At 41.1% G+C, this 18,214-nt stretch overlaps 1 protein-coding gene across 1 annotated transcript; it reads right to left on the bottom strand.

The window, feature by feature from the left end:
* Positions 1-351: 351 nt before the first annotated feature.
* Positions 352-9,182, bottom strand: NDUFAF4 (NADH:ubiquinone oxidoreductase complex assembly factor 4). Its single transcript, XM_027603406.2, has 3 exons — positions 8,965-9,182; positions 8,336-8,439; positions 352-2,425 (listed from the first exon to the last, which is right to left on the bottom strand). The coding sequence occupies exons 1-3, from the start codon at positions 9,173-9,175 to the stop codon at positions 2,138-2,140; spliced, it is 603 nt and encodes a 200-aa protein (XP_027459207.2). The 5' UTR covers positions 9,176-9,182; the 3' UTR covers positions 352-2,137.
* Between the last annotated feature and the right edge of the window lie 9,032 nt (positions 9,183-18,214).

The raw sequence follows: 18,214 nt of genomic DNA, 5'->3' as shown, positions 1-18,214 counted from the left end.
ATTTTATTTATTTGAGAGAGAGAGAGAGAGAGAGCAGGAGAGGGGAGAGGGTCAGAGGGAGCAGATTCCCCGCTGCACAGGGAGCCTAGTGCGGGCCTTGATCCCGGCACTCGGGGATCATGACCTGAGCCGAAGGCAGTCACTTAACCAACTGAGCCACCCAGGCGCCCTAGTCATTGCTTTTAAGATGTTCTCAATTATTACCCATTTCACTTCAGAGATCACATGGCTAATGGCAATGCTGAGATCTACACCCAGGTTTTCTGAATCTAAACTCCATGCTTTCTGTGACATCACTACTACCCAAACGCTCTCCATACAATAAAGAGCAGTGAGAGACCAATAGAAGATTTGGGAAGTACTTTATTTGATCATGTGACATCATATAACAGCCAGATTTACAGAAGCCTAACCACAGTATAGATTTGAATAGGGAAGATGGCTCAGAAATAGCAGTCTTAGTAATTCAAGTACTGACCTTTATTTGATAAAGGAAAGCAGTTTTGATGACTAATTTACCAGAGTTTTAAAATGCAATTTTATACAGTTGTTTTCTTAAAAGAACTGTTTTGAACCACAATAAACAAGATACAGTTTATTCACATAGAGAAACTGCTGCTGAAAACATGTTTAAAAATTCCCATCTCAGTCCATTTTTCCCTTCTCAGCATTGCAAATGCTTCATTCCATCATCATGCTGAATTCCTCAGCATCTTCCAGACCATTTCCAAGGGAATCTCTGGGAAGTAGCAAATGTCTGCCTTCCTTTAGAAAGACACAGATAACCTGGAATTTTTCTTACCACATTCTCCAATGTTCCTACAACTTGCACTTTCTGCTCTTCTGAAATAAGCTTCTTTTTGGCACAGCAAAAAAAAACATGCCACGAGGAATCTGAAAACCTAGATTCTGGGCCCAGCTATGTCATAAACGAGATAATAATCCTAAACAAGTCATGAAACTTCCCCAGCCCTCTGTTCTTAACTGCAAAAAATAAGTCATATTCTTTCAGTCCTTTATTATCATTTATCCTCACAGTAACCATTAGATTTAAATAAGGCAGCATTATACTCATTTCATAGAGGAAATTCAGTCTCAAAGAGGTTACACAATCTACCCAAGATCCCACAAGTGGTAATACGACACAGCTAAACTTCGATGATCTCACTCAAGACCCTAGCACTGGTACACACTGTACTCTTTTAAGTTGGTCCAATGGATGAAGCAGTAATTTCCCAGGTCCCTTCCAATGTTCAAATTTTAAACTTCTTGCAATTTTTTCCTCTCTTTCAACCAGCATTTAAATTAGAAAACATATATATAATTCGTCACTAAATTTCCTTTACCATGGTTCTGTGATTTAACCCTTTACAATTTTCTTATATTTCTATATTAAATCCAGAGAAGTGACTGTCCCACAACTACCTGCCTCTCTGAAAGCTTTTGGATCTGTTGTCAAAACAGAGATTGCTAAAATTATGTAAATACCAATTCCTTTTTATAATTTTAAGAAGTTATTCCATACTTAAATAAAACAGTTCAAAACAAGAGAAGTCCTCGCTCTTATTCCCTGTAATAATAAAATGTACTTTCTATTGATTTTGTATCCACTTTCCTGCCTGCTTTCATTTGGGAAATACTGTTATCCTACCTCGCTGTCAAGTCTCCCTTTCCCTAACAAGAAAAGATCACAGTCCTAAGAGTTAGGAAAACTCTTACTTTCACAATTCCACAGGAAGAATAAATTAACCACCTAAATTGGACGGCGAAACTTTCAATGTTAAATGAAAGATTCAGGACATTTCCCAAGAGGCCATATGACCAGTCTAAAAGCTGATGATATGATTTGCCTAAAATTACACTTTAAGTTTTTTATCATAAATTTATATATATGCTGATTAGGCTTGCTGATATTACATATGAACATATACCTAAACCAAATTAAACTGCACAAGAAACAAAATTCATTCGATCAGCAATCCTGAAAACTCAGCAAAGCCCAATAAATAGTACGCTCTCCCAAGAAGGGAGCTTTAAACATTCATTAATTTGTATAATTTAACATGCTGAAAACGAGAAACTAAACAGGGCATGGGAACGGGGACTACATATAGGAAAAGTAATTTCAAAATTTTCTTCATTTTGATGGTATCGCTTTCTTGTCTTCAGGGGGCAAGATTCTGACTTCAAAAGTAACAAAATACTTGAGAAGGGATTTTACATCTTTCTGTTCTAGATAGTACTCTTCTGCTATTTTCTCAGCAGTCCACGTTTCCGGATAAAGTTTATGATTATTGAGAAGTGTCAATGCCTCTACAATGGATATTTTGCCTTTGGGAATGTTCTTGATACTTATCATGTTAAAGTCACCGCCTTTTGCCAATCTGAACTCCTTTGGCTCTTGACGTGTTCCACCATCTTTTACCTAGTATCAAAAACAAAAACAAGTCTTTCAAGACAAGAGAGAGAAAAGATTTGACATCTCCTTCCACGCTTCTCAAATCCCCACTACTTCAAATAAATACTACACATGCTTCTCCAAACTACATTTTCTCATTACAATGACACATAATTTGATGGTACTTTTGCCCCCCTGCCATTACATAACTATAGCTCAATCACCATTAAGAAATTTAGGTCGTTCTAGAAAATAACAACTGAATGTATACCATCCACTCACCGCATTATTTCATGTATATTAAAGAACAACAAAGGGGCGCCTGGGTGGCTCAGTCAGTTAAGCGGCTGCCTTCGGCTCAGGTCATGATCCCAGAGTCCTGGGATCGAGCCCCACGTTGGGCTCCTTCCTCAGTGGGGAGCCTGCTTCTCCCTCTCCCTGCCACTCCATCTGCTTGTGCTCTCCCTCTCTCTATCAAATAAATAAATAAAATCTTAAAAAAAAAAAACAAAAATGAATGGATTAGATTAAAACTGCTTTACAAGGGCAGAATTCTGATGCCCTGAGATCTTACTCGAAAATCTCCATTTCCTAGTTTTGTATTTCATATTCAATGCCTCCAAACACCTTAAATGAATTCAAATATTGCTAGAGATCCTGCCTTGAGAGAAAATAAACTTGTGCTTCCAATACCCAACAGACCCAAAACAACATATGCATACTTATCTTTCCATCTGTCTGTCCCAACCAAGTGCAATCCCTGCATTGTGCTCTGTGTGTTGTTCATTACTTGGCCATGCCAATCATTCCTTTTTCCTTTTTCTTTCAATTGCACCCTGCCTACTGCTGCTATTTGGTCAAAATATAAAAATGCCGTAAGTCACTACCTTTTAAAAATGCCCACCAAGGGGCACCTGGGTGGCTCAATCGTTAAGCATCTGCCTTCGGCTCAGGTCATGATCCCAGGGTCCTGGGATCCAGCCCTGCATTGGGCTCCCTGCTCAGCGGGAAGCCTGCTTCTCCCTCTCCCACTCCCCCTGCTTGTGTTCCCTCTCTCACTGTGTCTAGGTCAAATAAATAAATAAAATCTTAAAAAAAAAAAAATGCCCACCAAACCTGAACCAACACTTCTTTTTTTTTTTTTTTTTTAAAGATTTATTTATTTATTTATTTGAGAGAACGAGAATGAGAGAGAGAGAGAGAGAGTACATGAGAGGAGGGAGGGTTAGAGGGAGAAGCAGGCTCCTCGCTGAGCAGGGAGCCCGATGCGGGACCTGATCCCGGGACTCCAGGATCATGACCTGAGCTGAAGGCAGTTGCTTAACCAACTGAGCCACCCAGGCGCCCAAGAACCAACACTTCTTTTATGGCCAGTTTCCTTCTTAGTTGAGCCTTCAAGATAATTGATATCTGTGATTTCCAATCCAGGATTAGATCTCAATGCAGAGGACAATTTTTAGGCTTTATATGACTCACGAGAGCATCTGATGCTGCTGACCACTCCAACACACCCATAATCATCTCTCCCTTTGGTTTCCATGACACTCCTCCTCCTAAGTTTCCATCTGTCTCGCCAGTGGTTCCTTCTTTCTTCTTGTAGACTTGTTTTCCTTCAGCTGCCCCCTGAAGGTCAGCGTGCTCCAAATTCTGGCCCAGGCCCTCTTTTTACTGCTTACATTCTACTGAAGTAATCCCACATACCCCTTGGGCTTCATTACTACCTATATGTTAATAACTTCCAAAAGTGATCTCAAACCTAGACCTTTCTTCTTACTTACAGATCTAAATTCCCAAAAGTCTAATGGGCATCTTTACTTGGATAATCTCTACAAGCACCTCAATGGGGCACCTGGGTGGCTCAGTTGGTTGAGCATCCAACCCTTGATTTCGGCTCAGGCTGGGATCTCAGGGTTGTGAGATCCAGCCCCACACACTGGGCTCTGCACTCAGCAGGGCGTCTGCTTGAGGATTCTCTCTCACTCTCCCCCTCCCCCTGCACACGCATGTGCATACACGTTCTCTCTCTCAATAAAAAACTTTAAAAAATATTTTAAAAAATTCTTTAAATCTACAATCACCTCGGGTGCCTGGGTGGCTCAGTTGGTTAAGCGACTGCCTTCGGCTCAGGTCATGATCCTGGAGTCCCGGGATCGAGTCCCGCATCGGGCTCCCTGCTCAGCGGGGAGTCTGCTTCTCCCTCTGACCCTCTTCCCTCTCGTGCTCTCTCTCTATCTCATTCTCTCTCTCAAATAAATAAATAAAATCTATAAAAAAAAAAATTTTTTTTAATCTACAATCACCTCAAAATCAACATAAAACTGAACTTAACCCTTTCCTCTGAAAATCCAATTCTATCCCCATATTCTCCATCTCCCGTGACCAGTATCACTTCCCTCCATATCCCATTCCAAAACTTAAAGCCTCTGTTATACTTGACATCTCCCTCTCCCTCACAATCAAGGACCAAATCCTGTTGATATGACTACTTCTTCTTCTTTTTTTTTTTAGATTTTATTTATTTATTTGACACAGAAAGAGAGCAAGCACAAGCAGGGGGAGCTGCAGGCAGAAGCAGAAGCAAGCTCCCCACTGAGCAGGGAGCCCAATGAGGGACCCGATCCCAGGACCCTGGGATCATGACCTGAGCCGAAGGCAGACGCTTAACCAACTGAGGTTAAGGTGCCCCTTGATAGTGACTTCTAAGTCCCTCTTAAACCCACATTCACTTCTCTTCCCGTCATGACATCACCCTAGTCCAAGCCAATGAATCTTGTGGGAAGGGCTACAAAAGCCTCCCAGATGGTGTCCTGTGACTGAATGAAATGCATTTTGTTCCCTCCCAGCCCATTCTGAAGCCAATCTGATGTGAAACTCTTCAAAGACTTCCCACTGTCCTCAAGATAAAATGCAAATTCCTTAGCACAACAAATACGGACCTTCCTGACTGGGTCCCTATTACCTCCATCCTACCCCATTTCTCCCAAACGTATTGTCAGGCTCTCCCCTGACTGTAATGAACTCTTCTCAGAGGCATCACACACTCCTACCTTTACACTGTTAACTTTGATTTGAAACACTCTTCCCAACTTCTTCACTTTCCAAAACTCAAAGCCTCTCTTAACTTTACATCCCCAGGTAGTCCTTCTACTCCATATCTACCTTAATTCAAATTTCCCTTCTGATGAACATTAAATACTGAAATTATGACACTCAGAAAAACTTGATAAAATTCAACATCCTCTTTTGATTAAGACTCTTAGCAAGTTAAAAATAAAAGTCTCAAATGTGACAGAGGTATTTTTTAATCAGAAACCTTACCATTTTATTGTAATTAATGCTGAAACAGCAGAGGCACCCTGTGTGAAGGAAGAGGGCAGAATACCAGCTTTCACTGCTATGCTAACGCTACACATAAAAGTAATATAAATATGAGAAAGGAAAACTGTAATTCTACGCTGATGATAGTATCTTCAGAGAAATAACAGAATCAACTGTAAAACCAATAATAACTTCGCAATGCGGGTAGCTGCAATACAAAAATCACTCACTTTTTGACACACTGGCAATTAATAGTTTAAAAACTTAGGGTGAAAAAAGATCCCACAGTAACAGCTTTCCCTCTATCCCCCAAAGATTCAGTAATACAAAGATGCTAATTCTCAAATTAATCTACACATTCCAATTACACTCAGAATCCAAACCAGACTTATTAAAGAACGAGACAATTTGAGGGGTGCCTGGGTGGCTCAGTCAGTTAAGCATTTGACTCTTTGATTTCGGCTCAGGTCAGGATCTCAGGGTTGTGAGATGAGCCTTGCATAGAGCTCTGCACTCAGGGGGGAGTCTGATTGAGAAATGCCACCCCCAAGCTCCCCCACACAGCACCCCCTGCCACCCTGCGCTTAAGCACACGCATGCGTGCTCTCAAATAATATGTTTTTTTAAAGATTTTTTTTTTTTAAGATTTTATTTATTTGACAGAGAGAGACACAGCAAGAGAGGGAACCCAAGCAGGGGGAGTGGGAGAGGGAGAAGCGGGCTTCCCGCGGAGCAGGGAGCCCGATGCGGGGCTCGATCCCAGGACCCCGGGACCATGACCTGAGCCGAAGGCAGATGCTTAACGACTGAGCCAACCAGGTGCCCCTCAAATAAATAAATCTTTTTAATTAACTAATTAAAGAACCTGACAATGTGATTCTCAAGTTCATCTGCAGGGGAAAAAAAAGTGTGACAACAGCCATGAAACTTTTGGGGAAAAAGATATCAAGACACATTACAAAGCTCCATTAATTAATATAATATGATCCTAGTGTTAAAATAGAAAAATAACTAGAACTGATGAATCCATAAACAGACTTGTATGTATTAGCATTTTAAGTGAGTGGAGAAAAGACTGGGTTATTCAATAAATTGTATTTAGACAACTGACCATCTAGGAGAAAAGATCTCCACACACCAAACACTACATTTATTGCCAAATAAAGACTTTAATATAAAATATACAGTCATAAAAGTACTGAAAGAAAATACAGAAAACCGTTTTCATGTTAGAGTTGAGTCCAGACTTCCAATACCATGAAGAACAAAAAGGCCAACATATTTGACGGAATTCTGAACAGCATTAAGTTAAAAAGCCATGCAAAAACAAATTATTTGACATGATACCACTAATGTCTATAGAGACATCACAAATCATTAAGAAAACTAGGAACTACCCAAAAGAGAAAAGGGGACAAAACATAAACAGGTACTTCAACTTCTTCATTGTCGTTCCCCCATGCGTCTTTTCAGACTTTTCCTAATACCCCCCATAAAATTTTAATACCACTGTGTATCTCTCTATGTATTGTATCTATGTAACTATATTTGTAAAAACTGTTAAATTTTTTTCACTCCCCAAGGGCCAATTTTTGAATGCATGATTTAGTATAGCATGAGAAACAACAGTTGGAAGTATTATTCAACACCTGTTATTGATGGAAGTATTCTCAACACAAAGAACATGAACAGCAACACTTCTTTTTTATGGGAACATCTGGTGATAAATGAACCCTATAATTGCTATTATACGCAACAACTCACAAACCTTATTTTACATGAACTTTATTTCACTTATCTAATGAAAATTATATTAATAACTCTATCTGTGCAAACAGTATTGCCTATGTAGACAGAGTACCAGAGAACTTTAGAATGGAAAGCAATCTGGGAGTTGTCATTGGCACTTCTCTCTCCTTTAATCAAACTCTTCCCCCTACTTAGAACCTGCCTGCCCCAACAAACTCATCTAGTTAACTCTGACTCATCCTTCAGGCTGGGGCTTAGATGTCACTTTCTCAGAAGCCACCCCATCCAATCACAAACAGGTCCCTCTACTTGTCCTTCACAGATGTATCAGTAATTATGTACTTATGGTTGCTCATCTGTTTAATCTGTGTCCCTCACAATATTCTAAGCACTGAGAGCAAAGAGTAGGTCTGCTTTGTTCATAACTATATACAAAGCACTTGTGCGTGGTGTTTATATACAGATTTACATATAGGTTCTGATTCCCAGTGTATTCCGTCATCTCCCAATTTTTACATTTCCTAACTGAATATATCTTTAAAAAACAAAAACAAACACCAACAACACAACACTAAAGGAATCCCTCAGATTAGAACAAAACACTGAAGGATAAGAAAATAGTATTAAAGCCTTCCTTTGGTGATTCAAATGACAACCACTAGAAGTACTTTATCAAATCCTATAAATTGTGAAATAATATCACCACTATGCTTAAGTTTTGCCAATGCACTGTAATCTGGTCACAACTACACTGACAGTTTTAAACGTGCAGAGCACTCACTCTCTTTTACTACCTACCACACTTCTCTTAATCGTTTTCCTGGAGCACAAAAAAGTTAAATTACTTATCTGAATTAAAACACACACTACCTGCACAGAAGACACCGGATCTTTGGAATCAACATACACATCTTTTAGTAACGACAGCAGTTTGTCATCTTTTCTAGCAATTTCTCCCTTAATTTCTGGATGGCCTATGGAAAGAAAAAGAATGTCACGATATTAAAACCAAAGAAAATTTCCACTAAGATCCTAACACAACGCAAGACAGCCACTTTTAATTTTTTGTTTAATAAACAATCACTCGGACAATACGGGAAGTATTGTACATGTCAATCAAAATGCTAGGTCGGGCTCGGCGTCCATCGTTCTGTGAAGACACCCATAGTGCACCTTCCGAAGAACATGAGGCCTTCCATTTTGGGATTCCCTGCAGCAAGTCGGTGGTAGACAGTAAAGATAAGAGCCTCGAAGGGCCAGGACAACTGGGGCAGCGGCCGCCGTCTCCGGAACTATCAAGTGGGCTGAGCCGTCACTCCACCGCAGGCGCACTGGGACTCTCTCAATGTCACGGCCTGGGAGCTCCACCTCGCCGCGCTCGGCTGACGGGTCATTGCCGCCGACCCTGGTCACCCCTGCCACGGGACCAAGACCCCCCGGCGCCCAGCCCGCCCCGGGAGCCCGCGCGCGGAGTTCCGACGTGCCCTTGCACCACTTACAGCTCATCTGCTCTCGCAGGAGGCTCTTGGTGGAGGGGTGCCTGGGAGCGGGAGAGGGCTTCATCTTGCTGATTTCCCGTTCCGCCCGGTTCTCTAGGTTGAAATTCCTGATTGCGCGAGACACCGAGGCCCCCATCTCCTTACAACATGACGTCCTCTGCTTCACGCTGCACGTGGGAAAACACCGGCGCTGGCGACCTCCGGGACGCATCGAGCATGCGCACCGTGGGGTCGACCCGGCTACACGCCGGAAAATGTGCGCTAAATGCGCGCGGCTCGCCCCCTAGCGGTCGGGAGGGCGCACGCCGCGTCTCCGCCCTGAGTGTGTCAAAGGGAGCGCCTCCCTTGTGGGCGCGAGGTTTGCGCCCAATTTTGGTTGCTTCCCGCGAGAGGAGGCGGGGCTTAGGCTCCGACCCGCGGTGGTTCTCACCCCTGCAGACTCGCGCACTCGGGCGGGAACCTTTAAAACAGTGCCAGGTTAGGGTTCACCGCAGATTTTGGGATTTAATTCCTCCGGAGTGAGCACCGCCGTTGGTTCAAGCTTTCCACGTGATCCTGAAGTTGCCGGCTGAGTAGAGAATCAAAGTCGTAAGGAAACTGACCTTGAAGTCCTTTCATAGGTCAGTGTAGCCAAAGAAAAGCCAATAAAAATGGAACTAAGTGCACCAGGATAAGGGAAGGTCCTAAAATCGCCCTTTCCTGTTTCCTGAAAGGAAAATAATGAAAGTGTTCTTTGGGGGCGCTGGCTGGCTCCCAGGGTGCAGCGTGGGTCTCTTGATTTCAGGGTTTTGGGTTCGAGCCTCAGGTTGGGTGCAGAGATGACTTAAAGAAATAAATCTCCAAAAAAAGAAAGTGCATTCTTTCGCGATGAGTATCTGTTCTCACTCTTTTATATTTAAATGCCCTCTATGTTCCTGTGCCCTTGCCTGATGGCTTTCTGGACTACCTTGTTCTCTTTTTCCTAGATCTTTTACATTCTGCTCTCCTAAGGCAATTTGACTTGATTGTATTGATGTGGGAAACAAAGGCAGAAGAAAAATTATTAAATTTCCTTACGCCCTAGAGCCCACGGACAAGTCCTTGAAACAGGCGGAGTGACATGCCTCTAGGGACTCAACTGCCTCCCTGTTAATACTTTGCTAAGGGCAAAAGGCAATCCTAGCCCGAACCCCTCCCCCCACCCCCAGGATCCTGTACGTCTACTTTAACGTATAAAAGTTCCTTTGGAAACTTTATCTCTAAACCCCCCCAAGATGCATGTTGGCAATCAGCCCCGCAAGCGTATGGCCCACCGATATACATCTGAAGGGTCTCGTGACTAAGGCTTTATTAGACGGTAATCAATGACCTTTCCCCAACAGTAGCTAGCCTCCTCAAGGTCCCGGAAACCTTGCTTCCAAAATTCCTTAGAGACTTACGCGATCCCTAACCCCCTCCCAACCTGAAAGTACATAATTAGCCATGACCCCGGTGCAGCAGCTCTTTCTGCCCACAGGTCCTGTCCCCATGCGTTCATAAAATCACCTTTTGGCACCAAGACGTCTCAAGAATTCTTTCTTGGCCCTCGGAACCCTGACGTTCTTTCCTACATCAGTATCGGTTTTAGTCCTGTTGTCCTTTCTCTTCTGTTTATTTTTGATACCAATTTGTGTTATTTCTGTATACTATTAAGTTCTGAGTCACTGCATCATTCCCTAGCCTATTTTTCATTCGTCCTGCCTTTCTCATTCTTTTTAAGTCAGGGAGACTTCTCTGTAACTTAATGAAAGGAATAGCCAGTAAGATATTAGAAAAAAACACCAGTGTCACACATTTTCTCTCTCTCTCTGCCTCCTCCGGCTCCCCATTTCTAAGCAGATTACTGTGTTGTTCCTTCTATTTATGATTCTTTAGAAATGTCATTAATCCATAAAAAGGACTCACGAGGAAGTAGCAGCGTTTCCAAAGTTACCATATTTTCCACAGACTGTGGCTGTAAGATCTGTTTTTAGTGCTCTCAGCTCTCCTGAGGAAAATTAAGTTGGTTGGTTGGTTTTAACCAGTGAAAAGCAAGGAAAGAATTGATGTAAAGATAATTGAATAAAAATAATTTTTTAAAAAGAATCAAAGAAAGGGGAAATTTTATTTAAAGAAAACTGATGTAATTATTAAATATAACACTTAATCCTAGCCAAAGTACTGCAAGGAACATAGCTTCCACCATTGATTATCATGAAACGTGTTTTTACTGGGATTGGTCTTTGAAATTCATAGAGGCTAAAGCCAGTTTTCTCTGGTAGAGTTAGTTGGGAAGTTATCCTGAAGGTGGCAGGCTGCTCCAAGATTTCCATCTTTGAGACTTAAGCATGCCTATATCGATGTGCTTTATAGCCCAAATATTCATAGTTCTGTGGATGCCAAGAAATTTTCCTCTCGCTCATTATGTCCAGGAGCTTCAACAGTTCTGGTAGCACTTTCTACTCACTGCCTGTTAAAATATTTTGAAAGTAAAAAATTCGTTTTCATAGAAATTTTACCATACTCACCGTAGCATGTTAGACATTCAGCTAGCAGCGTGTAAGTAACATGTGACAGAAGTTACAGGAAGTGTAGGGGGCTGTGGAGATTACTGAATGAAAGGATTCTTTGAATTCGCACATATACGTAGAATTTGGATCCAGTGTTTCAGGAGTGTCCAACCTGTGCCAGCTACATTATTGCCTGGTTCTGGCCTCGTGCTGCTCAAGTCCCCAAAAAAGCAGAACAGAAGCGGAGGTACTCCCATTGGGAATGCACAGTTAGCTGTCATCACTTGGGAGTCATCATGGAAATAAAACCCAAATCACAAATGCAGACTTCCAGCTCTTCCTGTCAAAATATGCAAAGTAACAGGAAGTCTGGGCTCGGAATTCTCCTGGGCTTCTGTTAATGGTTGAAGTCAGGTCCCCAAGGAAAGTATAATCAGGATGCTGCTCAGAATTAAGCATCTCTCTGAATGGAGTGTTATGATGGGTATGTATTACTAAATATCTTAGGATACTAATGAAATAAACCCAGGATCCTGCCAATATAATAGAATATAAATTCTATGAGGACAGAAATTTGTGTCTATTTTGTTCACTGCTGTATTCATCATGTTGAACAGAGCCTGGTACATACTAAGTACTAAACAAATGTCAAGTAAATATCAAATAAACTCAAAGACAGCCTCTGAGCTGGAGTCCAAGCCCTAGACACGTACCTTCTGCCAGAAGTGGATCCTTGTGAAAGTCACTCACTCTGGTTGAAACTACTCTCCTCATCTTCAAATTGAGATGATAGTAATTAATGGGTTTCACAGTTTAAAAGTATAAAAAATATATAATATATGTAATTATATATAGTACATAATACATATATATAAGAGGAAGTATCTAATACAGGTTTATTTCTGAGCTTTCCATTCTGTTCTGTTGATCAGCATGTCTGTTTTTATGCCAATACCACACTATTTTAATTACTATAGATTTGTAATATAGTTTGAAATCAGGGAGCATGATGCCAACAGCTTTGTTCTCAAGATTGCTTTGGAACCAATACATTTTTAAAAAACAGCAGTGAGGGAGGACTTACCCTATAAGATAGCAGAACCCATTCTTATATCTTACAGTGTGATACTGATACAAATAGGTAAATCAAACAATAAATATAATAGGGACAAGACAGATCTAGTTATGTACAGAGTGACATTTAAAATTCTTAAACCTTACAGTGTGATATTGATACAAATAGGTAAATCAAACAATAAATATAATAGGGACAAGACAGATCTAGTTATGTACGGAGTGACATTTAAAATCACGCTGTGATATAAGGATCCATATTTTTCCCCCAAACAGATAGCCACATTTCCAATAGTGTTTATTTTCCAGTCCACCATTTCCCCTTGCTCTCCATCCCCATTTGTCACTTGCTGTTTCCTTGTTCCTCTCCAGTTTTCCCTGCATCAGATTGCTTTCATAGTCTATCAACCCCTCCACAACCCCATGATCTTGCTTTTTATGGAGCTATGGAATGTTTCCTCATGGCTAGGTTTGGGGTTGATTCTAATGAGGTCGTTTTGTTCTGTCCGTAGCAATTGAATCAGTACAATAATTATCCATCTTAGCCCCAGCTACGGAAGTTACCCCTGACAATTTGGCCAGGAAAAAAAAAAAGGTGCAAAGTCATAAATAACAAGCAAATCTTCAAGAACTAATTTTTATTTCCAAGATTATGAAAACAGAGAATATGAAACAGAGAATTCCAGACATTCTCCTTAAAAGCTGTAAAAAGCAAATTGTCACCAGAGCAGTTTACCTTAGCTAGTGAGCCCAACTCAGTAACTCCAGAGGTAGGGCCATGTTTGTTCTCCCCATCTGTCTGTCTTCAGGTCTGGCCCTTTCTTTCTGATTGTAACTTTCTCTGACTCTTTAACATCCATAGATTAATATAATGCTTATGAATGACTGGCAGTAGACAGCCCTGCATTTGAATCTTGGTTCTATCTTCCTGACCGCATGATTTCCAGGTAAGTCCGTAAATTTTTCCTTTAATCAGTTTCCTCACCTGTAAAATGGGAATAACAATACTATTCACCTGACAGGATTGCTGAGAGACATAAGCAATGTGAAGGCACAGGACCTGACATATAATAAACATACAAGAACTGTTAGCTATTCTTTTATATATTGAAAATATTAATATAATATGAAATATTTTAATAGCAATAACTTTAGGTTTGGTTAGCACTTTATAGTAATTAGTTTTTTCAGATACTTTATTTCATTAATACATTACTACAATAGTCTAGTATTTTACCCATGTTAGAGGTATCATAGAGGGTGCATTTAGCCTGTTGTTTATAAAATGGTGGATACCCTAGAAGGTATATGAAATATCCTTGCCCATAAACTTTTGGGAGCACTTTCTTATTGTCAGTTTGTGCTCTTTATATCCTGATTGTCTCCTTTTTTGCTAGCTTCTCCCTTCCTCTGTCTCTAGGAATTCCATACCTCCCCCTAAACTTGAGTGCACACAACCCCTTACTGAGTCTCATTTCTGTTGGATGTGCCACTGTTAGCCCAGACAGGGAGGCAGCTGTGATAGGCAGAATTCTATGATGCCCAGTGACCCCAAGCAGAGAACCCAGATAAGCCTGCCTAGTCTTCTGACCTACAGAACTATGGGATAATAAATGGATATGGTCTTAAGGCTCTAAGTTTGTGGTTACTAGCTATGCAGCAATAGAAATGAATAAAACATAGCAGGTAGCCTGAGAGTAGGGTTGAGCATGAAGTGGGTGGCAGTGGACCCAGGCAATCCCAGAGCCCAAGGAAGGTATGCCTCCCACCCTTGAAGACACAAACCCAGGAGACTTCAAAGACTGCATCCTCCCCTCACATCTCACTCAGTATGGCAAGTACCTGACAACATGCCAAAGCACTGTTAAAGTACTGTTAAAGGATAAAGTCAAAGTCAAATCCTTGTGACCAGGAATGACAGTACTGCAATGTAGTGTTATCACATGGGACAATGAACGGAAAGAACTTAGTAGAAACAAAAACACAAGAGGGTAGCGGGAAACATACATGCAGTCACACAAAGATTTTGCCAGTAAAAGGAGAAAATCAAAGTGCTCAACATCACTCAACATCAAAACCTCAATGAGACACCACCTCACACCTGTCAGAATGGCTTAAATTAACAAATCAGAAAACAACAGATGTTGGCGAGGATGCAGAGAAAGGGGAACCCTCCTACACTGTTGGTGGGAATGCAAGCTGGTGCAACCGCTCTGGAAAATAGTATGGAGTTCCTCAGAAAGTTGAAAATAGAGCTCCCCTATGACCCAGCAATTGCACTACTGGGTATTTACCCCAAAGATACAAATGTAGGGATCCGAAGGGGCACATGCACCACAATGTTTATAGCAGCAATCTCCACAATAGCCAAACTATGGAAAGAGCCTAGATGTCTATCAACTGATGAGTGGATAAAGAAGATGTGGTATATATATACAACAGAATATTATGCAGCCATCAAAAAATGAAATCTTGCCATTTGCAATGACATGGATGGAACTAGAGGGTATTATGCTAAGCGAAATAAGTCAATCAGAGAAAGACAAGTATCATATGATCTCACTGATATGAGGAATTTGAGAAAGAAGACAGAGGATCACAGGGGAAGGGAGGAAAAAATGAAACAAGATGAAACCAGAAAGGGAGACAAGCCATGAGACTCTTAATCTCAGGACACAAACTGAGGGTTGCTGGAGTGGAGGGGCATGGGAGGGATGGGGTGGCTGGGTGATGGACATTGGGGAGGGTATGTACTATGGTGAGCACTGTGAATTGTGTAAGATTGATGAATCACAGACCTGTACCCCTGAAAAAAATGCATATAATTTAAAAAAAAAGGAGGAAGTCACAACCCATACAAAGATAAAAACACATACAAATGATCTCATTCAACTTATAAGTGAGGGAACTGGCAAGATTCATAATCAGTTCAAAGAATCGAAACATATGCCATCAGGGATTAAAAAAAAAAAAAAGGAGAGGGTGATTAGGAAGAAAGAGGCACAGAGAATAAGGTAAAGATATTGTTGAAGTCAACACAGGCCAGCTGGTAGAGGTCTTTAAATGATGGAATATGGAGTTTGGTCTTTCTTTTCTCTATGTGTGAAGGTCTCTTGAATTGAATTTAGAGAGTCATAGGCCTGTTTTAGAAAAAATGATTGACATCTACATAAAGGGTGGTTTGGAAGAGAGGAGCCAGGTAAGATCCTGCTATCATTGTCCATGTGGAAGGTAAGGTCCTTTTGTCCATTTTTCTTAGAGATACTGTTTAATCAGAGATCTGTGGAAGAACACTGTTAGATATACCTTCCACTTACACTGGATGAATACAACAGCAGCTTAGACAGTAGGATTTGTGATTGAGAGGGTGGAGCATGAAATGTAGTTATCTGTTTTAATATTCTCATGCCACTCTTGGTGTAGGTAATCTCTTTTAGAGCTTTTGACTAAATGGAAGCTCAGAATGTACCCATGCGATCATGTTGACTTACAGGTCCCCAACCCCATGGCACCAGACACAGCAGCACTTCTGCTTCCAGAGAAAGCTAAAAATATCAGTCCTGTCTACAAATCTCACAGTGTCATCAAGTAAACTAATAGAGGAGGTTTCTGCTTTTGTTGAAAAAGTAATTCATGTACCTAGCTAGCTACCTTTTGATAAGGACCTTGACCGTGTTTTCTGTAAGAAATCATACATGCTGATGCAAACAAGAGAGAACCTTATTATTTAGCCTGTGGCTCTGTTAAAAACGAGTGGCAACCTGTTTAAAAATAACTTTTGATCATGGAAATTTCACACATATTTAAATATGCTGAGTTTAGTATAATGAACTACTTTGTACCCATCACCCTGTACCAGTAATCATCAATTCATAGCCAATCTAATTTCTTCTATATACCTTTTCATTTTCCCACCTCCCCAGTTATGCTGAAGCAAATTCTATATATCTTAACATTCTAAGAGCATCTCACCAAAAACAAGGATTACTCTTTTAAAATATGACTATGAAGTAATAGTAATATTAAAAGAGCTGTGAAAGAGAAAAAAGTACAGACTTTTGGGTGGTTTTACATTTGGTAAATGTGTTATTATTTGTTTTCACTGAACTTGAGCAATAAAGTCATAATATGGCTGTTAAACATTTCATGCTCAAAAAGCTCTTGAAATTGTGTCTCACCCTCTCTGCACACTTCACTGCTCACAGGCTTTCCTTTCACTGGTTTGCTGCCCTTTAAAGACTGGAGCAGTTGCTGTTCATCTGAAGAGTGACTCTGTAATCTCAAGATGCTGAAACTGAACTCACCCAGCTCATTTCTGTACCAATTCCTGCTACAAGGCCATCTTTGTTTTTAACTGGTTGGTTGAGCCAGATGACAAGTGAAATATGATTCATGTGAATAACAACATTCCACCCCTGCTCCCTTGCCAGCCCCCACCTCCACCCCCCAAATTAGGGTTCTGGTTGGTGCCCAAGATGTACAACTAATAGTGTTACTTTGCATGTGAGTGACTAATTAATTTTTCATCTTCCAACTCAGAATCCAACAGAACAGACAGGAGGCTCATATACTCATGAATAATCGATCATGCAGCAAACTTCCTACACTTAACACATAGGACAACTAAGATCTAGGGGTGTGGTAGGCTAAATAATGTCCCCAAAGACATCAAGGTCCTAATTTTTGTAATCTGAGAAAGTATCTTAACTGTAAGAGACATCACAGGTGTGATCGACTTAAGGCTCTTGCAATGAGATTATCTTGGTGGGCCCTAAGTGTGGTCACAAGTTTCCTTATAAGAAGGAGGCGGAGGATGATCTGACACAGAATAAAGTGGTGTCATCACTGAGGCAAGCTGCTGCCTTGCCTGCTTGAAGATGAAGGAGGAGGCCATGAGTCCAGGAATGCTGCAAAAGTCAAGGAAACAGATTGTCCCCTAGAGACTCCAGTGAGAACATGTGATGTCCTGAAGACATCTTGATCTGGCCAGTTAAACTGATTTCAGACTTCTAACCTCCAGAACTGTAAGCGAAGAGATGTGTATGGTTTTAAGCCATCGAATTTGTTCTTATTTGGTACAGCAGCCAAGGGAAACTAAATCTTCACAGGCCTGAGACAACATGATTAAGTTGACAGCTGCATCAGACGCCATGACTTCTGATTCCCGTTTTAATGGAAAAAGAACATTTTCTAGGCAGTCCCAAGCCTTGCTTGTGACAAGAACAGGGGAGAGAGGGTGGGGAGCCTCCAATTGCCCAGGTCCAGCTCATAGGTCAACTGGTGGTAATGTCTTCTTGATAACCCCCTCCGACAGTGTTTCAGGCTAACAGAACAGAAAATGCAAAGGCTCTGAGGCAGAAGCATGCTTAACATGGTACTCGTGTGTATTGGTGTCATCCCTTCTAGAACAGCTAAGCCATAAAACCCCCCAAAAGGTTCACAGGCCAGCAAAACAACCAATGGTGTATTTGTGTTTCTGTTGCCAAGCAAATATACTCCTTGGTAGCATACAAGAAAAATTGGAGGAAATTTCAAGATGAATGAAGGACTTTCTGTGTCACCGTAGCCCAAAAGTACAAGCTGATGTTAACATCAAGGAATATTCCTAGAAAAGGAAAACACCAAGACTTTGCCACACACACAGAACTGTCCAAGGATAAATCTATACA

This window comes from Zalophus californianus, chromosome 7 (genome assembly GCF_009762305.2).
Source record: "Zalophus californianus isolate mZalCal1 chromosome 7, mZalCal1.pri.v2, whole genome shotgun sequence".
NCBI classification, from domain to species: domain Eukaryota; kingdom Metazoa; phylum Chordata; class Mammalia; order Carnivora; family Otariidae; genus Zalophus; species Zalophus californianus.
This window is presented reverse-complemented; position numbering and strand designations above follow the sequence as displayed.